The sequence below is a fragment of the Plasmodium inui genome (genome assembly GCF_000524495.1).
Source record: "Plasmodium inui San Antonio 1 unplaced genomic scaffold supercont1.2, whole genome shotgun sequence".
Lineage (NCBI taxonomy): Eukaryota > Apicomplexa > Aconoidasida > Haemosporida > Plasmodiidae > Plasmodium > Plasmodium inui.
The window spans coordinates 885983-904495 of NW_008481836.1; the positions used below are offsets into that span (position 1 = coordinate 885983).

Here is an 18513-nt window from a genome sequence, read left to right on the forward strand (position 1 = left end):
GATTTGATTCCATTTCATTCGATTTGATTCCATTTCATTCGATTTGATTCCATTTCATTCGATTTGATTCCATTTCATTCGATTTGATTCCATTTGATTCGATTTGATTCCATTTGATTCGATTTGAATCGCTTCAATTTCTTTTCATTTTTTTTTCTCACTTTCGAAACACTCTGAAAAACTCAACACATTTAAGAGGATGTACATACCTTATCGGGTATGGGGTAGGATGCCGTAAGGTGCGCTTGTTGAGGCCTCTTAACCGATCAAACGCACACATCGTATTGGGGGCGGCACGTAACGGTAAAGGGGTTTACGTGTAGATTTTGTGCGGATGAATAGAACCCACATTTGGTGAAGTAGGCATGTATGTTCACATTTACGCATGGACCCAGCATCAAACACGTTTCCGCTGACCCCCCATTGCGAGGAAAGCCTTCCCTTTGCCTTTTTTTTTTTCGAACTTACAGCGGTAAGTGGCAAGAGCGCATAAAACGGGTTCCAAGCGAAAGGTGCCCAATTTCCGCATGTCGATGCCATTCCTACAGAGCATTTTAGGGATGAAAAATTCTCGCCCAATGTTTTTTCCCTTCCGCTCCATTTGGCACACCTACTGGGTGATTTGCTTTACTGAAGTGTTTTACAATTTGTGAGCCATTGTGTAGTATAATATGCTGTTTTTTTTTCTCTCTCTCTCTCTTGGCGCAACAATTTTCATCAGTTCTCCACACCATCTCGCAGATCCATGCCGCGTGACAGCTTGCGAGCAGCCATTTCCCCTCTGACACCTCGAAACTTAAAAACACACAAATGAGGGGAACGTACCTGTGGATATTCTACTGCAGAACAAAGCACCTGCGGACTCAAGACTCCTTCCCTTTTTTAAAGCTGCGTGCTGAACAATTTGCAGACAATTTTGTGCGCATTTATGGTGACACGATTAATGGTGTGAAAAATGAGCTAAATATTATGTGCAGTTTGTGTAACATGTCTCTGAGGATGGCTCATGTGTCCCTCTGCGAAGGTGCAGACAGCGGGGGTGATGGGACTGCCGATGGATGCCAGCGTAGCTTTGATGGTACCTTTGATGATACCTTTGATCGCACTTTTGAGCGTACCTTTAGGCGTACCTTTGATCATAGCCCTGAACATCGTCTCAGTGACGGCGGCCATGAGGTCCCCGCGGAGAGCCACCATCTAGAGCAAAATACACAACCCGAAAAGAACGGCCCTTCTAAATTAGCGACCCATCTAATTATTCACTACGTTAAAGAATATGTGAAATATGTTGTCCACTCTTTACTTCATTTTTATTTTTACCTATGTAACACATTTTATCGAACCCTTTCCGTGTTGCCAAAAGGCTATTTAGAATTCCCAAAGCAGTTCAATTATTATGAGTCCATTTCGGACCACCTCTTGACCAGCTTTGTTACCATTTATAAAATATATAAACAAAGTAACACTTCAGAATTTCGCTTTAAATTAGATCAACTGGCATTCTTGGGTTCGGGATTCATTTACGACAAAAGAGGTACAAACATATGTACAGCAAAAAAAAAATAAAAAAAAAATAAAAAAAACATTTAGCATGTCTAAGTGGGGAACACATCTAGACTTACTGTTTAATCAAAGGGGGGAAAAATCGCCCCCTCAAAAAAAGGTGCACCACTGGACGAAGTTTATTCAGCCCAGTATTGCCTCCACAATATTAACCGCTTAAAATGCATGCCCCTTTTCATGGAACTTCTCCACGACATGCTCATTTTTTTTTTTTTCATCTTTCTTCGCGCGAAAAGGATACGTTTTGACGGCTGCGCATAACATAACGGTAAAGAAATGACGAGATAACAGTGTGACGTCGTGGCGACGTAGCAACGTAGCGACGTGTCCGAGTTGCCACTTGGCAAAAAAATGCACTCATAGCTTTTACACCCATTTCGCCCATTCGAAAAAAACTCCCGAAGAATACAGAGGGTACATTCGTTATCAAAAATGAAGACAACTTTTATGTAGCAACGGTGGCCGGTTTGCACAGGGGTAACCTTTTATATGTAGCCTTCATGGAAGGAAAAACCAACCACCGTTGGAAAAATCCACATTTAACAGCTGCCACACGGGTTGTTGCTGTGCCCATGAGTGTACCTCCGCACGTATACACATACGCACTTTTTTTATACACTTATCCACGCCCCACCACCAAATGCCAGAATCAGATATATGCGTCATGAAAATTAACTCGGAGGAACAGTTTAGCCACATACCTCTAAGTAAGACGCACACAAATAATACTCGCAAAGGCCGTTTTTTCATTGCGCACTTCATGTATAATCCAATTTTAAACTTAGACTCCAGCAGGGAATTCTTAAAGCCAGGAGAACCAGTAATCACGTATGGACAAATACAGGTATTCATACTTGTGTGTTTCGTTTGGTTTCTTTTTTTTCTTTTTTTCTTGTTTTCTCCCCTATTATTTTGCTGCAGCCTGACTGGGCTCCCACATCTGGGCTAAAAGGTGACTCCATTTTTCTTTCAAACATTTTTAGAATTTCGATAAAGAGACCTTCAGTATCGGTGTCGTAAATCAACCTAGACAGACCTTCACCAAATTTGAAAACTTTTATGAGAAGGAGCAAACCTGTTTGTACCCCTTTATTCAAATAAGCAATCCGATTAACAAAGGTTAGCATTTCCGGCCAGCGGGCCCACATGCATCGAGTTGCAATCAGGGAGCATAAGCAGCTCACCAAAGTGAACCGCTTACCGAAGTGAACCGATCACCCAAGTCACCTTCTTTTGCGCACCTCTAATTTTAAGGCATGTCCGGCTCGCCACTAATCGACAAGCATGGAAATCTCGTAGGAATGATACAAAAAAAAATAGATAATTACGGGTATGCAATGAAGAAGCACGTCGCAGAATGAACAAAAACACAATGTTTCTTCTCACGCCGCAATTCGCCGCAATGCAATTTGGTGAAAAAAAAAAAATAAATAATAATTTATGGTAATCCTCTCACCGTCGTGTTTCCCATTTACTAAACAGGTTGGCCTTGCCCGTAAATATTTTAAAAAACATCACAACCCACTTGCAAGAGGAAGGGACATACAAGGAGCCATTTCTGGGTACTTATTCGAAAAAAAAAAAAAAAATACATAAATGTGTGACAAGGGGCACATACACATGTACAACACATATAGACACAGCAAACCTTCGGGGACAACCAACCTGTGCATTGCCATCGTAAACACCATCAGGAATTGTCTTGAGAGAAAAAGAGCAGAGTACCCCCGCAGTTTATAAAAATTGCAAAAATGGTAATGGCAATCACACACGCAAAATTTGCCTTCACAAAAAAAAAAAATATGTTTATCAGCCCAGCAACACTTATTTGGGTCTCTTTTTTTTTTTTCTTCATGGCGATTTTGAGAGGAAATTTCCCTCGCAAATGCTGATCACAGTTGTGCAATAATTCACCCCCACCCGAATTCCCCTTTTTTCGAAGAACTAAAAATACAGGACGTTTTGGTTAACTCACCTGCGGACCTTGCCGGCATAACGAAAGGAGATATCATGTTGACGATTAACAATAAGGAGATTAAAAACATTTGCGATGTTAACAGGATAAGCAAAAGGAAAAAAAATAAAATGAACAATACTGCTTTTATGCCGATATACATTTATGCGATTGCCCCTGTTTGGGGTATTTCGCCCCCTTGAAAAAGTTGTACTGCTGAGGGCAAGGCGAGTTTTTTTTTTTTTTTTTTCAATTTATCCCTTCCCGTTCTTTACCACTTTTTAGGTGCACGAAATTTTGAACAGCACATCGGATGGTTACATCACAGTCGACATTATCCGTCATGGAAAAAACAAAAAAATAAAAGTAAAAAAAAATGTAGTAAAAATGGAGGAAACGGGGGACACAAAAACGTGTTAACAACTGTCAATGGATGCGCGCCTCTTCCCATTTTGTGTACCTACGAAAGACTTCTGTTCACCCTACCGAGCTAAACATTCTTGCGTCGATTATTACATTCAGAGTTTGTTCCTCCGTTCATCAGTTTTCAAATTGGTCAAGGGGGGAATAATGCTTGTATGCGTGTATGTATATGTGTAGAAGTGACAACTCGATAGTGTAATTGTGGCACTCAATGTAGTACCATTTTGTGCCACGTGTACACATTGAAGTGAATTTTTATGATGACCATTTGGCTACGCAGCGCATAACATAGATGGGCCGCGTGTGTATGCTATACCTGTGCAAGCTTTGCCCTCCATACGCGCTTTACCAATTTTTAGGTGAAAATGTGATGACCAGGAGTTTTCCTATTCGTTAGGTCGCTAAATGTGCCTTTTCTTCGCTATCCCCGCCCCGACGCAAAAACTCCTTCATCTTATGATTAAATGCGAATCGTAGTTAACTCGCCCTTCTCCGTTTTCTTTTTGGTGTTCTACATTAATGTAACTCGTCTGTGTTGTTTCATTCCCAAAAGGGAAACCACTAAACTTGTGACATGGTCAAATTTCCGCCTTTTTGAAGGTAACCTTTTTTGGGGGAAGCACATAAATATATTTCCATCTGTTGGCATCCCTTTGAACCCAATCGTTTTTATGTATGCATCCCCTACTTCTCCTTTTTTACCCTCCCCCTCCGTTTTCCTCCCCTTTTTAGACATTAAGAAGAAGGAAGATCTCGAATATAAGCCGTTCAAAAATATCAGCTTTAACAAGCTTAAGACCAATCTGAAAAACTTTCTTGTAATCAACAAAAAGTTTAACATATCGGATGTTAAGCACGTTTCCTTTTTAGGTGAAAAAAAAGAGCGAAAAGAATAAGCAATATGAGTAGAAGCGAGCGTACACTTGTGCACGTCCCGCGGTGACCACCTCTCATTTTCCAGTATGACATCATGTATCTTCCTCCATTTTGCGTCACCATCTGGGAGGAATATATTTTGCCCGATTAAGAGGCAAAGCTTAGAGATTTTTTTTTTTAAGTGCCCTTTTCCAAATTCCCAGTGCACCATTTATTAAATAAGAGGGAATCTTTTTCCCTATGTTGCTATATATAAAGAACATCCCACATTTTGTGCGTCTTCATCATTTCCTTTTCTTTAATTTGTGTTTTTGCCTAGAAAGTGGTGCTCCACTCATTGCCCATGCCTGTATCAGCTAAGCTAACAGCCAACCTGTGTGTTTTCCCCCGATCTCCCCACTAGGAAAGTTTCACAATTACGAGAAAATTGAGAATTACGGCGTAAATGAAATATGCATACTGGGCCGGAGCAACGTAGGGAAGTCAACCTTTCTGAGGAACTTCATAAAATATCTTATCAATGTGAATGAGCATGCAAATGTGAAAGTTTCCAAGAACAGCGGGTGCACTAGGTCGATAAATTTATATTCTTTTGAAAATGGAAAGAAAAAGAAGTTGTTCATTTTAACAGATATGCCTGGCTTTGGCTATGCTGCAGGAATAGGCAAAAAGAAGATGGAGTTTTTGAGAAAGAACCTAGAGGACTACATATTTCTGCGAAATCAAATATGCCTGTTTTTTGTTCTTATCGACATGAGCGTGGACATACAGAAGATTGATGTGTCCATAGTGGACGCCATAAAGTATGTACAACGTGTGCGAGAGCGATGCGTTTGCGTGTTTCCCTCGTTCTCTCGTCACACTTCTTTCTCCATAGTTCGCTCCTGACGTTTCATTTTTTCTTCTCCCCACACGCTTCACTTCTTTTTCTCCCCTCACAGAAAAACGGACATACCCTTCAGAGTCATCTGCACCAAAAGCGACAAGTTGAGCACAAATGCTGAGGAACGGCTTCAAGCAATCAAAAATTTTTATCAGCTTGAAAAACTCCCCATATACATTTCGAAATTTTCGACGCACAATTAGTAAGCCTTAAAGTGGGTCGCGCTTCACCGTCTTCTTTCTGTACTGCGATTTGTATCAATTGGGGTTTTCCCACGTCTGCGACTTAGGAGCACCAAGTTGGTCCTTATGATGAGACGCTCAAAGGCGCCCATTTGTGGTGCTTCCCCTTTCTACACGTGCGTTTACACAATTTTCCCTTTTTTTTTGCAGCATAAACATTTTCAAAGAAATTCAGCACCATTGTAATTTGGACACCCCGTGAAGGCGATTGTTTATGGCTGCCTCGGGCCCTATTGACAACGAAAGTTTGGGTTAAAAGGAATGCAGGAAGGGAATAAAAATGTGGATGGGGGTAAATTCACATAAGTGCCGGGGAATGTACATATATGTTGTGTGATTGTCCGCTGGTCGGCTGATCCGCCTGGCTCTGCAATTTTTCGGAGCGCACCTGCGAGGGATGCACAGCCAGTGAAAGTCCACTATTAAGTGCCATTTTTTCATGTAACACCCCTGTTTTTTCATTGGACTTCTCATCACCCATCGCGGCGCATGACAACTCACGGATGAGCCCCGCCTCAGGTGAAGTAATTAAGGCCGCCCTTGTACATGTCCAAGATGTTGAGCTGGTCCTCCGTGAAAACCAACTTGTACTTGTATTCCCATTCGTCCTTGTGGGTCCTCAGAAAGTTCTGGATGCATTTCTCTATCTCCTTCTTTATGAAATGCACCTTATTATTTGACATCCTAGCTACGCTTACCAAAATGTTCGGGAGCCAGTGGGGGACGTGATTCGGAAACGAATTGACAACACTGATGAGGGCGTAAATGGCAACAGTTTTTTTATTGTCTAACATTCTGCTGCTATTACTCGTTTCTAGATTGCCCCTTTGTGGTGATGGTAATGTACTTTTCTCATTTGCCACGCTTAAAAAGTATTGGGAAATGCTCTGGACAGTCTGACTGTCGTAGAAACAAAGCACAGAGGAGAGAATATCACGCGATAAATTTTGAATCTCAATATAATTGTCAACTAGCAAAGATATGAAGACATTTAGGAGGAAGGTGTTTTCCGTTCGGCTGTAAAAAAATATGCAATAGTACGCATGGAAGTAGAAGCAGAATTGTAACACGCAATTGCGAATCTTCCAGTTGTTTTTGCTTAGCAAGTGGCTTAAATTCTTTATGAATAAATTTCCCATCTTGTCTTGGAGTAGTGAATCGAAGCTACCAATTAGTTCTGGTGTTGCTATTTCGTAGGTACGGTCTTTGGTACATGTGGCAAATGTGGCACTTGTGACACACGCATCGCCTGGTTCCCCCGCCCCCTCCGCATAGCTGATTTTTTCAAACTCGAACAAGTAGAGCGAGGGGCACAAGAAGCAGTTGACGGCCTTGTTGACAATCCCATTGATAAAATTGTCCACAAGTTGGAAGGACAAAATAAACATCTTCAAAAATGGAATGCTCACATTATTTAGTAGGTACATGCTTCTAACCGAGAAAATGGTGATGGTAATATAAGCTAGGGTCTCCAGCCTGTAAATAAATTTAGACTGTTTGGATAGCGTCTCCTGCCCTTCCAGGTACTCAATAACCTCACAGGCGCTTTTGTACAGATATAGTAATATCCTAAGGTACATACATTTCAAGTGGGAATAATACCTATTGTCGTGAAGTACGTAGAGTAAGTAGGCTAACAGATCCCCCACCACTTGCCTTACCGTTATGTTGTCATTATCAATCAATTTTAGAAACTCCATTAGATGGTCATCCATGAGGTGGATGTTCTTGTGCATACTGTACATAAGCATAATGCTTAAGAGCTGCGTTTTCTTTTTAAAAATTAAATTAGACGTGTCTTGAAAATTGAAACACAAACAAAACTTAAACAACTTTTCGTATTTGTCAAGATCCTTCTTCTTTATGTTAATAAAAAGGAGGTGAAAATAATACATCCATATGCTATACAAATCCATATTTACAACAGCTATTTCTTTTTCCAGCAATGAAATGATGCTTTCCAAAATTGCATCTGCCGCTTCCCTCCTTTTTAACTTTCTCAGAGAAAAAAGCAAAGGGCAGATTAGCGAAATGAAGGTAGATTTGTATTCATTATCTGCATGCGCATCTTGTTGCAGTTCCTTCAAATTGTGGATAATCCTCTGGAAAAAGCTAAAATGGAGGCACCTATCCCCTTTATTTCCAGCCGCTTCTTCCTCACCCAGTCGGTGCACATCCCCTGGTATGGTGCCCCCTTCCTCCTCTTCCTGCTTCTTCACCTGGTTGTACGGATCCTTTGTGTGCACCACTCCGGGGGTAGCTTCTCCCCCCATCTGCTCATCATACCCATTCTGGAGATTCACCAAAAATTTGAAAAACTCATGGTTGTAGAAAAAATCCTTCACGTGTGTCTCGCTAATGTGAGCAAACCCCTTAAAAGATTTTTGTATCTTCGATAAGTTCACGATGATGGCATTTATGCTATTGCTCTTTTTCTTACTCTTCAAATTTTTGTATATGCATACCTCCACAAAATTGTCGTACACATCTGCGCACCTGAACACGTCAATTATGTGGGCAGGCACGATACCTCTATCAACGTTTATGTTGAAGTATTTTAAAAACTTAATAAATCCGTAATAGGCTAGGTTATACACATGCACGTTTTTTTTTATGATTAAATTTTCTAGCAGGTAGCTAAAATAGAATTCACTGTGATTGAGAATTACAAAGTTCTCGTAGCAGATGAGGAAAGCTAAAATGACGATTTGCGCGTAGACGTTATTCTTTTTTGCGCTCTCTCCTTTTAGAAATGAGAATAATCCGTTCAGGCTCTTTTTCTTTTTTTTTTCCTCCCCTACGGAACTAGCCTCTCGATTTTTTATAAATCTGCTGTTAATGATTGCATACACTAGTTTCATGCACTTTAGGGTTATTTCATCCTTCTGCATTTCCAGTCTTAATATGTTTAGGATAATTTTGATGTACTTCTTCAGCAGGTGCAGGTCGGTGCTGATCTTCTTTATCAGTCCCGAGTTGCTCGTTATATTTATCAGGATTCCATTAAAGCAGCTGATGCACTTGTTCTCGAAATAGTCATGGTTGTTAAGCTCTCCTAGGCTCTTCAGGCTGCTGAGCTTCTTCAGGCTTCCGCTTTCCGCAGAGCCGTTAGTGGGGTCGTTCATGGGGCCATTCGTCGGGCCATTTATCGCACCATTAGTGCCCCCATTTGTAACCCCACTCATCGCCCCATGTGTGTTGCCGCTTACCTCGCTGCTCACCGTGTCCGGCCCCTTCTGCCGCTCCCTCTTCACCAAGATATACAGCTTGATGTAATTCTTCAGATAAAAGGAGCATATTTTGAGAAAGGGAATTTTGATAATTTTAAAAGTGGGCAAAACGAGCTTCATGGTGCTCTGAGCATACGATCGGACTTGAGAGTAAACGGACAAGTTGGTGAAAAATAAAATATTGCACAGCTGTTCACGGTATCCCTTAAAGCAGTAGTTTTTCTTCCTTTGCTTCAATCTTTCATTGTACAGAGAGAACACATTATTAACGTATTGAGTCTTAATGATGTCATAGTTGTAGCTGTACGGGTACATATTATAAGTGAAAGACAGCATGCTGTTAATATATTCATTGTACATAGTCATGTTGGCACTCTCGTTGCATTTTAAAAGTAGAAAGTGTATGCACTTGATAATTTTTCTCTGCATCTTGGCATCTGCTTTGATAGTCTTCTCCCTATTATTAATAATATTTGTGAAAAATTCCTCTTTTAATTTTTTCAACTCATTCTTCTCTACCAACATCTGCTTCGCGTTTACATCGTTAACACTGTTTTCACTATTTACCGAGCTGAAGGAATATTTGTGCTCCAGTTTATCATCGTTAGGGTTGTACCTACCATATAAGGACATGCTAAAAATTTGCTCGGGTATCTTCAAAACGTGTAAAGATAAAGTCACGACAATTTCGCACATGTAGACGTACAGGTAGAAAGACAGCTTTGTATTCACCACGTGGCACTTGGGTAAGAGGTTATTATATCTGTACCTCTCATCTGGATATAAACAACTAAGTGGTTTAACAATGCATTTAATTATTTTGTAAATTCTAGAGATCACATTGGAATGGGTTAGGGGGAATTTCCAATGGATTTTTCTTTCCTTTAATTTTCTCTTCTCCACGTATTTTATCAAATTGGGGGTTGACACTGGGACATCACATTGGATTATCAGATCGAGCACATAGTCCAGCAGAAAGTAAGTGAACTTCTTCCCCACTTTTACATTTTCCTTTGACGGGGTTTTCCATTTTACGAGTTCCTCCGCGTTTAATACTGGTCCTTCGGAGAATCCCGCATGGGCGCCGTCCCCCTTAGCTGCCCCTTGTTCACCATTGCAGGTGGTGTGCACCACTTGTCCCTGTTCACACGTTTTATGTGATGACTCCTCTGCCTGTTCTGCCTCTTTTTTCGTATTGTTTAGAATGTACCAAGGGATGCCCCACCCGCCTAGAGTACGAACCTTCTCTTGTGCACTAATATTTTCTTCAATCTTAAAACACGAGTATTCCTTCATCGATAGAGAGAATTGGATGTCCAGAAATCTATACATAATTTTGCAAATGTACTTAAAGGAAACATTGTTATCTTCAACGATGTATATTTCGATTAAGTTGTAAATATCCTCCAAATTGATGTATTCATTTTTGGCCCTTCTCATTAGGTTTGACAAAAACTGCAGGTAGCACTTAACCGTGTCGTCATTGGCGTACTCATTTTTCGAGTAGGTGAAGTATTCCTCCTCTTGCTCCGCGACGTGTCCTCCATCGGACGCTCCCATCGCAGGTATTAGCCGCTTTTTCTTCCTCTTCGTGATGAGCTTCCTATAAAACGCGTTAAAAAGCGTGTCGTATACTCTTTTGTTATTTACCAGCCCGAAAGCCAGTGGAATGATAGACAGGGATTTGGCGTTTTCCAGTTCAATATTGTTTAAAAATTTCTGACAGAGCTCATAAACAATGTCGTGATCTAAATGAATAAAGAGAGAAATCAGTGTGGTCTTCAATCCGGTGTAAATGTCGTTGCCCACTGTGGTTATTTCCTTTTCCTCATTCAGCTTTTTGCTAGCTTTACTTTTCTCATTTTTTGTAAATTTTATAAAGTACAGAATTTTCTCAAAAAATTCATGGATCCAATAGCATAAATAATCGACTAGTTCTTTGCGCTCTCTAATAACTTCCTCGATCTGGTCATCATTTAGGAAGTACAAAGTGTACACCTGACTGCCTTCCATGTGCATAAATTTTTTGTACTCTCTGACGGCAATCTCCAAATCCACCCCACTTCCTGCTCCTACATTGTCAATTTTGACAATGCAAATGTAGGAAAATAATATGCTTAGGAAGGAGAAGATGGTGAAGCTTTTATACACATCGCAGATATCAATGCCCATGCTCATAACGGAGAGGAGGTCTTTCAAGTGGCTAGCTTTATACCTAATCAGCAGCGGTAATATTAGGCATAGGGACAAAAGACAGTTACATATCTGGGTTGAAATATTCACATTGATGAGGCATTCTAACATCTTCTTAACGAAAATATCCAGGCAGTTCATGTCCACTACGCATATGTGCTTTAGGATGTTTTCGAAGAGGCTAACTCCCTTGTTGCTCTTGGGGAACATCCCCTGCACGGCTAACTGTGTGAACTTTTCGATGACAAACTTCTTGTCTTCCTCCGAGATGAAGTAGTTCGAGACGTAATCATCCGCTTCGCCAGACAGATTGATGGGAGGTTTACCACGGAGGTCCCCTGGACGGGTTAGACTACCACCGGTTAGACTACCACTCGTTAGACTATCACCCGTTAGACTCCCACCATCTCCGGTCCTGCCGCGAACTTCCATACGCTTCAAGTACAAACTCTCCCTCTTCAGCTTCCTAATGAAGCAGAACAGGAAAGTGTTTAAGAACAGGTTGATATTCCCCAGGTGCTTCCCCACGCTAGAAGGATGTATGTGCGGCATGAACAGACACGTAATGACGTTAATGAATTCGTGTGTGTCCAGGTCTTGAAAAAGGGAAGATATTCTTCTTTTATTTCCTTTTCCTCCTCTGCCGCCTTCTGGGCCTTCACCACCAGTAGTCACCTCATCGAAGGTGCTTACATTAAAATTTTCGTCATTCAAAAGGGAGAGAGAAGCCTGCAGTAACTCTTTCTCCCTCATCTTTGTCTCCACCTCCTTTTGCTTGACTTCCTCCGCACTCATCCCCCCGGCTGCCCTCCCCTTTCGATACATTCTATTGAGTAAAAAAACGAACGTCTTCGAAACGGTTTTTACGACACTGTCATCATCATTAATCAGCAAATTGTAATCATCCGGAATGTACTTTTTCGCGGAACTTAACACAACATTACAAGGTAATTTTATATAATATAGGAACAAGAAAAAGAGCAGTCTGATTATCTCCTTCATTTGCTTTTCCAGACTAATGTTATACATATAGGCATATTTTAATCCTTTGTATACAATTCTGACGAAAGCATAATTTATACTGTGCCAGTTGTACCGTTTTAACTTCCTGTACAGATGGAGCGCCTTTTCGTGTTTTATTAACTTAAAACATAAATCATCTGAGCCCAGCTGGCTTAGCATTACAAAGTTTAAAAACACCGTGTTGTATCTTGGACAAATTTCTAATTTTTCAATGGGGTGTGCCACTAGATCTACATGCTGCAGATCCCGTTCGTCCGCCATTCCGATGAACGCGTTGGCCGCTACCCCTGGTTTGTGCTTCTTGTAATTGTCGTCGAGGACCACTCCGCTGTTGGTTCGTCGGTTCAGTTGGAAGTTAATTTCAGAAGTGGAGCAATCGTCCTGGTTGCCGTCCCGCTTGCCGTCCCGATTGTCGTCCTGGCTGCCATTCCCCTTGCCATCCCCCTTATTGACGCAATTATCATCATGGGTGCCATCCGCGGCACCGTTGTGACCCCCATCCAGGGCGCATTTTCCAACCCGGATGGCAAATCCCACAAGGCAGTCGGCCCTCATGTCCACGTACTCCTCATATTTGCAGGAAAACATATTATTTAACGAAAAATCAAACAGCAAGTTATGCACATCAATGTTGTAATAACAGAACGGCCTCAACATTTCCAACAAGTCGATGACAGACGTGATGAAATTCTTGTACGCATTGTGACTATACTCATCCTGCTTCCTTGAATTGCTACTCAGATAATCATAAAATAAGCTAAACAGGTACTTATAATCAATAATGTTAAATATGCACTTTTGAATATATAAGCGAAAGCTTTCATCCTTCCCGTTAATTATAACTTCTTCGTTAAAGAATGAGCTGCTGTTTTCTTGTCCTCTTTCGAAAATCCCATTAATAGAAAGGTAGTATCGATCTCCAGACATGTGTGGCTTGTTCTCATTTATGGTGGTACTATCCACATCACTTCGGTCCCCATTTATGTACTTATATTCATCGTAGTAGTTGTCACTAATTCCTTCATAGGAATTGCTCGTCACATCACTGCCGTTTCCCTCATCATGCGAAGTGCCACCCACATCTTCTGGGTAGACAAAACTATTTGACTCTTCATCTTTACAAATGAGTTTCCTATCATATTCAAAAAAGTAGTCGTCCAGAATGTGACTTTTAATATTATCTAGAATCCCAGAAATGCTCTGGCAGATGTATGACTTTAAGTTTGGACTTATATTCTTATTTTGCAGGGAGTACCACAAATACTTAATCATAAAAATGTAAAAGTGAAAGGATTTGTGCTTCGTCGTATTGATGGTTTCATACAAGTTGTACAGCTTAATCACTAACGTCACGTTGTAGGAGTTGTTTTTTTTAAGCGAAACTATTTTTCTTATTTCGCACAATATTTGGTACTTCTCCTTGTTCACATTTTCCTTGATTTTTTTCGGCAGAAAGTTGCTGTAATCGTTTAGCTCTCTTAATGTGTTCAGCATCTTCCTTGGATATAAATCTTCTACACGTTTGATGCGATTGAATGTGTTTCTTCTTTTGGACTGATATATTGTTCCTCCAAAAATTGCGGCTTCCTCTGCGTTCTCCGTGTGTACGTAAACACCTTCGCGTGAAAGGGTGTACTTACGTTGAGGAGTTTCTATATGTGAGGAGGAGGAAGAAGAAGAGGGAGGAGGGCACTATCTCCGACTTCCCGTCAAGAAAAAGAGAGCACCCTCATGCAAGAGGAGCTATGCATCTAGAGATGTAGGCCGATTGTTATTTCAAAAACGTTCTAGTAGCATCCGAGCTATGCGGAATTGTAACACCCCGGCGTGGTAGCGTCGCAGCGTGCCTTCTTTCCGAGGTGGCACCTTTTATGCGCCAGTCACGGATAGCAGTCACAGATAACAGTCCGTGCCAGTCGGTAGCAACTCGTACCAAGTGGCTCTAATCAGTGCCAACCCACGCAAATCATAAGCAACGACCTGGCTATTTGGCACCCTCCGTAGGGCGGCATTTCCTCTATAGTGAGACTACACACGGGGATGCGCAGAAAAAATAATCCTTCGGTTTGGCCAATCGTGAGATTTTTACCCCCTTGCAAGGATTCAGGAAAAATAAAAATGGGGCCTGCTCCCTGGTAACATTTCTTATACGTACGGGATATGGATATTTTATTCATCCCTTTTCTCCTGCACAGAATTTTCTCACCAGATCTGCTTATATTCTGTGCTTGCGATTCCTGCTATGAGGCGAACGAGCGTGGTACATAAATGAGCACATATGGGAAGATGGTGGAGGTGTGTGTAACATTTTGCTGGCTAACCCGCGTAGCGTTCAAACATGTGCATAAGCGATCATATGGATAAGCCGTCATATGGATAAGGCGTCGTATGCATAAGCGTATGTACGTGGTCCTATACGCGTTTCCATAGCGTGTACTCCTTCTTGTGCCTTTTTTTTTTTTTTATTACCTTTTTTTTTGAGCTTAAATGGTGACTTCCCGCCTCCTTTTATTTCATTATTATGTTTGGATACTATGCTCTGACTGAGATATTTTTGTATTTGTTTTCTTTTTTTTTTCCCACTAATGGTTATAAATAATCTCTATCTCTGTGAAAAGTTTTACTTTATTGTTATGCAATATATTTTTTTTTCTTTTTTGGCGCATGGAAAGTTATTCCCCCTCTTGGGATGCTATTGTTACCGATTGAAGGGTACACTTTGGCTTGTATTAACAGGATCTTTTCGTATCCTCAATTTATTTCCTTTTTAGTGATCATCTTATTTCGCTTCGTATACTCTTTAGTTTGTTGCCCGTATTTGTTATTCAAAAGTTTTTTTTTTTTTTTTAAGAAAAAAAATGAAGCGTAAAAAGTAAATTGCCGCTGTAAAAGGGGAGGCGTGTACCAAAAGATTTAGGCGTATATATAACTTTCTAAATAGCAGCAGGGAATAAAAAAAAATGGTGCCGATATCCTAACTGGAAGAAGCTGTGTGGTGAGAAATTATTTTTTGAACAAATCGAGTTAATACCTTTTTGTGATTGCTTTTCTTTACGACTTTGTTAAAAAAAATAAGAATGGGATACATTAATGATGAGAAAAGTGGGGGGTGAAAAATATGCAAAGTCGAAAAAAAACGTCTGCAGAGGGGGGTAGGTAAACCATATGGTTGGAGAACTTATCATTTCTGATCAAAATAAAGAGCAATAGGTTTTTACACCGCTTGGGATCTACATACGCGAGATGCGCCTTAACTTATGACACGACTGAGAATTTGGCGTTATCTCAAATCTTTCCGAAATAAGGTGTGCCCCGATCCGGGGTGGGCACAGGATGACAATTTTACTAGCCCCGTTTTAGACCACTGATTAAAGGCAAGAAAAAAGTAAAAATTGAATGAAATAGAAAAGATCAACGTGTCGGTTTCGCTATGCGCATTTTTACAAACTGCGTTTTTGGAAAAAGGAGGGCATATACACCGCTCATCATGTTGTATGCTTAGGTATTCTCATTTGTCTCCCTGCCTAGTTTTCTCAATCCACTCCGTGTGTGCCTCACTACGTGGCTCCTAGTTATGCTCATTTGTAAGAAAGAGAAGATCCTCCATCAGTAATGTGTACACCAGCGCGAGTATACATCTCCCATTTACAGTGATGGCTTATACGGCGAACCGAGTCCACATCAGGAGGTTCTTTTCCTGTTCTACTGGATAGGTATCACTTTTTCTATATTTTAGGGGAAAAAAGTTCCCCTACCTCCACTTTGCAATTTCGACATAAGTATACATTTGACAAGCCATTTTTAGGTAGTAGTAGTGCACTTCCTCGTCAGTTGCCTTCCCATTAACGGGAGTGCCTTGGGTAGTACCACCGCCGTCATCGAAGGGGAAGGTGTGGAGTGTGGGTGCTTCTTCCCTTTAACATAATTTTAAGTGACCCCCGGTTGGGTGCCACGTTCAACGTCGTTTTGATTATCCTTATTTTTAAAATTTTATTTGAGGGTGAAAGGCAGCCTTAGTTTTGTTTTTCCTTTTTTTTATTTTTTTCGTTCCTCCCTTTTTTGCCGTTTGTGGTATTATTGCGTTTTTTTTTTTTTTTTTTAATTCCCGAACAGATCGACTGCGGTATTATGATAATTATGGGGCCTCTCCCTTTATATATCAACATTGCGTGGGGATCCTGCATAAAAAGGAAGTTTTCCCCTTTGTTATGTTCTTCCAGGCCACCTCTTCTAACCCAGTGGGAGCGCCGTTGTGGGGGCTAACTACCAGAAAACATACACAAATGCGCATATATGCCCATACATACATGCATGTGCGTACCTGCTGTTGCTCCCCACAACTTCCGCCGCCCCCTTTGCCCATGATGATACTCCGCAGAATCAGAAAGGCCCACTTCAGCATGGACGTTAATGTATCCAATCTGCTGAGGAAAAAGGCGATCCTGTTCGAAAATGTCAAAAGGGAGAATTGCAAAAAAGAATTAATTTTGGATTATTTCCACATAAAAGGAGTCAAGCTGAAAAAAAATGACATCCACATTATGACCAACATTTTGTGTAGACCGACTGGTAGGATAATGATTTTGACTGACAATATGAAGAAGCAGAATTTTAACTTCGATTTTGGGTCCCTCTCTGGGGGAAGAGAAGACTTACCATTGCATGAAAAAAGAGTGAGCCACGAATCTGCGGAAAATTCGGATGAATCCCCTAACAGTAACAACTCCAACCCCGCTAACGGACTGGAGGATGCCCCCACGTGTGATATCCAAGGGGGACACAAATCCAGTGTCCAGCTCAGAGGACACAACCAAGTGAATGCTGTGCGAGGGAATGACGAAACGGAGGAAGGAGTAGAAGAGGAAAAACTCAAAGCGGAAGGACTCGAAGCGGAAGAAGTAGAACAATTAGAAGAAGAAAAAGAGGTGGAATATCCTCGTACCAACGTGTGGAATAAAAATTTTAAAAATTTATTCAAGGAATGTAAAATTCACCTATGTGATGATTTCGAAATAGAAAAATTTGTGGAAGAATGCGAACGGTTTTTGCGATTTACGGAAGATATCAAAAGAGTGGCAAGGTTTGAAAATTTGGACAAAATAATTACCATTATAAATATTCCCAGTTGTTATGGGAGAAAAGAGTTGGCACACATTATTTACGACTGTGCTAAGATTAATGTAAAATTAAAAAACATCATTTTCAGATTTAAAAAAAATGGCATACAATCTGACTGTGCCTATGTCCTGTGTGATACTGTAAATGATGCAAATATTTTAATTAAGAAAATGCAGGAATATCCCGTTGCTAAAAAATATCATTTACGAGAATTTTTTGGAACTTCTTTTTTGTATGCTTCCAAAAGTAACCTTTTTCTGAGCTCTGAAAAACTTGATTACGTGACCATTTTTTCAAAGTATAAAATATTCACCTGCGGATGGCATAAGGACATTTCCATAAAGGAGTTTGAGAGCTTTCTCATCACTCTTAAAATATTTCCCAAGAAGATTATAAAAATTGACTACCGCACAAGGGGCGCCGCCAGGGAAGCCCGGCAGGAGAACTCCGCAGGCAACTCCGCACACCACTCGGAGGACCACTCGAGACACCACACAGACTGCAAGTACCAACTGAGCCCCGTGGATCCCCATCACATTTTAATAAGCATCGACGAGGTGGAGTCCGCAGCGGATGATGCCGACCGCGCTGACGACCCGAACGACGCCAACACATCCTCGTTTATTTTATTTTTCGAAAACATGCGAATGACAAAAAAGGTTTTCACGAAACTGGAGAGACTGAAAAAGAAATGGAAAATATCGACATCCAAAAACTTCTACGCATACCCGAAGACGGTACGAAAAAAAAGGCGGCATTTTTGCCGCCGATTCAAACGGGTTACCTTACGAAAAAATGGAAAAAGAAAAAATAGAAAATGAAAAAACGGAAAATGAGAAAACGGAAAATGAGAAAATGGAAAATGAAAAATTACACAAGTGTGCATATGTTGTGTGCGGCCCGCAAAGCCGCTACAGCAGTGACAAATGCTTAAACAAATCATAACTTCTTTTTGCAGCCGGATATCCACTTCAACGATGACGAAGACTACGACGACGAAAACGAGTA

At 40.8% G+C, this 18513-nt stretch overlaps 3 protein-coding genes across 3 annotated transcripts; 2 read left to right on the forward strand and 1 right to left on the reverse strand.

Moving 5' to 3' along the window:
* Nucleotides 1-810: 810 nt before the first annotated feature.
* Nucleotides 811-5902, forward strand: C922_00649 (hypothetical protein; the record flags this gene model as incomplete). The annotated part of the gene is made up of 14 exons (XM_008816262.1): nt 811-1534; nt 1800-1831; nt 1968-2040; nt 2211-2270; nt 2349-2407; nt 2547-2682; nt 2818-2893; nt 3046-3125; nt 3258-3317; nt 3506-3615; nt 3803-3895; nt 4681-4810; nt 5220-5619; nt 5758-5902. The coding sequence occupies 14 exons, from the start codon at nt 811-813 to the stop codon at nt 5900-5902; spliced, it is 2178 nt and encodes a 725-aa protein (XP_008814484.1).
* A 554-nt stretch (nt 5903-6456) lies between these two features.
* C922_00650 (hypothetical protein) lies at nt 6457-13881 on the reverse strand (the record flags this gene model as incomplete). Its single annotated transcript, XM_008816263.1, has 1 exon — nt 6457-13881. The coding sequence occupies one exon, from the start codon at nt 13879-13881 to the stop codon at nt 6457-6459; it is 7425 nt and encodes a 2474-aa protein (XP_008814485.1).
* A 2870-nt stretch (nt 13882-16751) lies between these two features.
* On the forward strand, nt 16752-18326 carry C922_00651 (hypothetical protein; the record flags this gene model as incomplete). The annotated part of the gene is made up of 1 exon (XM_008816264.1): nt 16752-18326. The coding sequence occupies one exon, from the start codon at nt 16752-16754 to the stop codon at nt 18324-18326; it is 1575 nt and encodes a 524-aa protein (XP_008814486.1).
* Nucleotides 18327-18513: the final 187 nt, after the last annotated feature.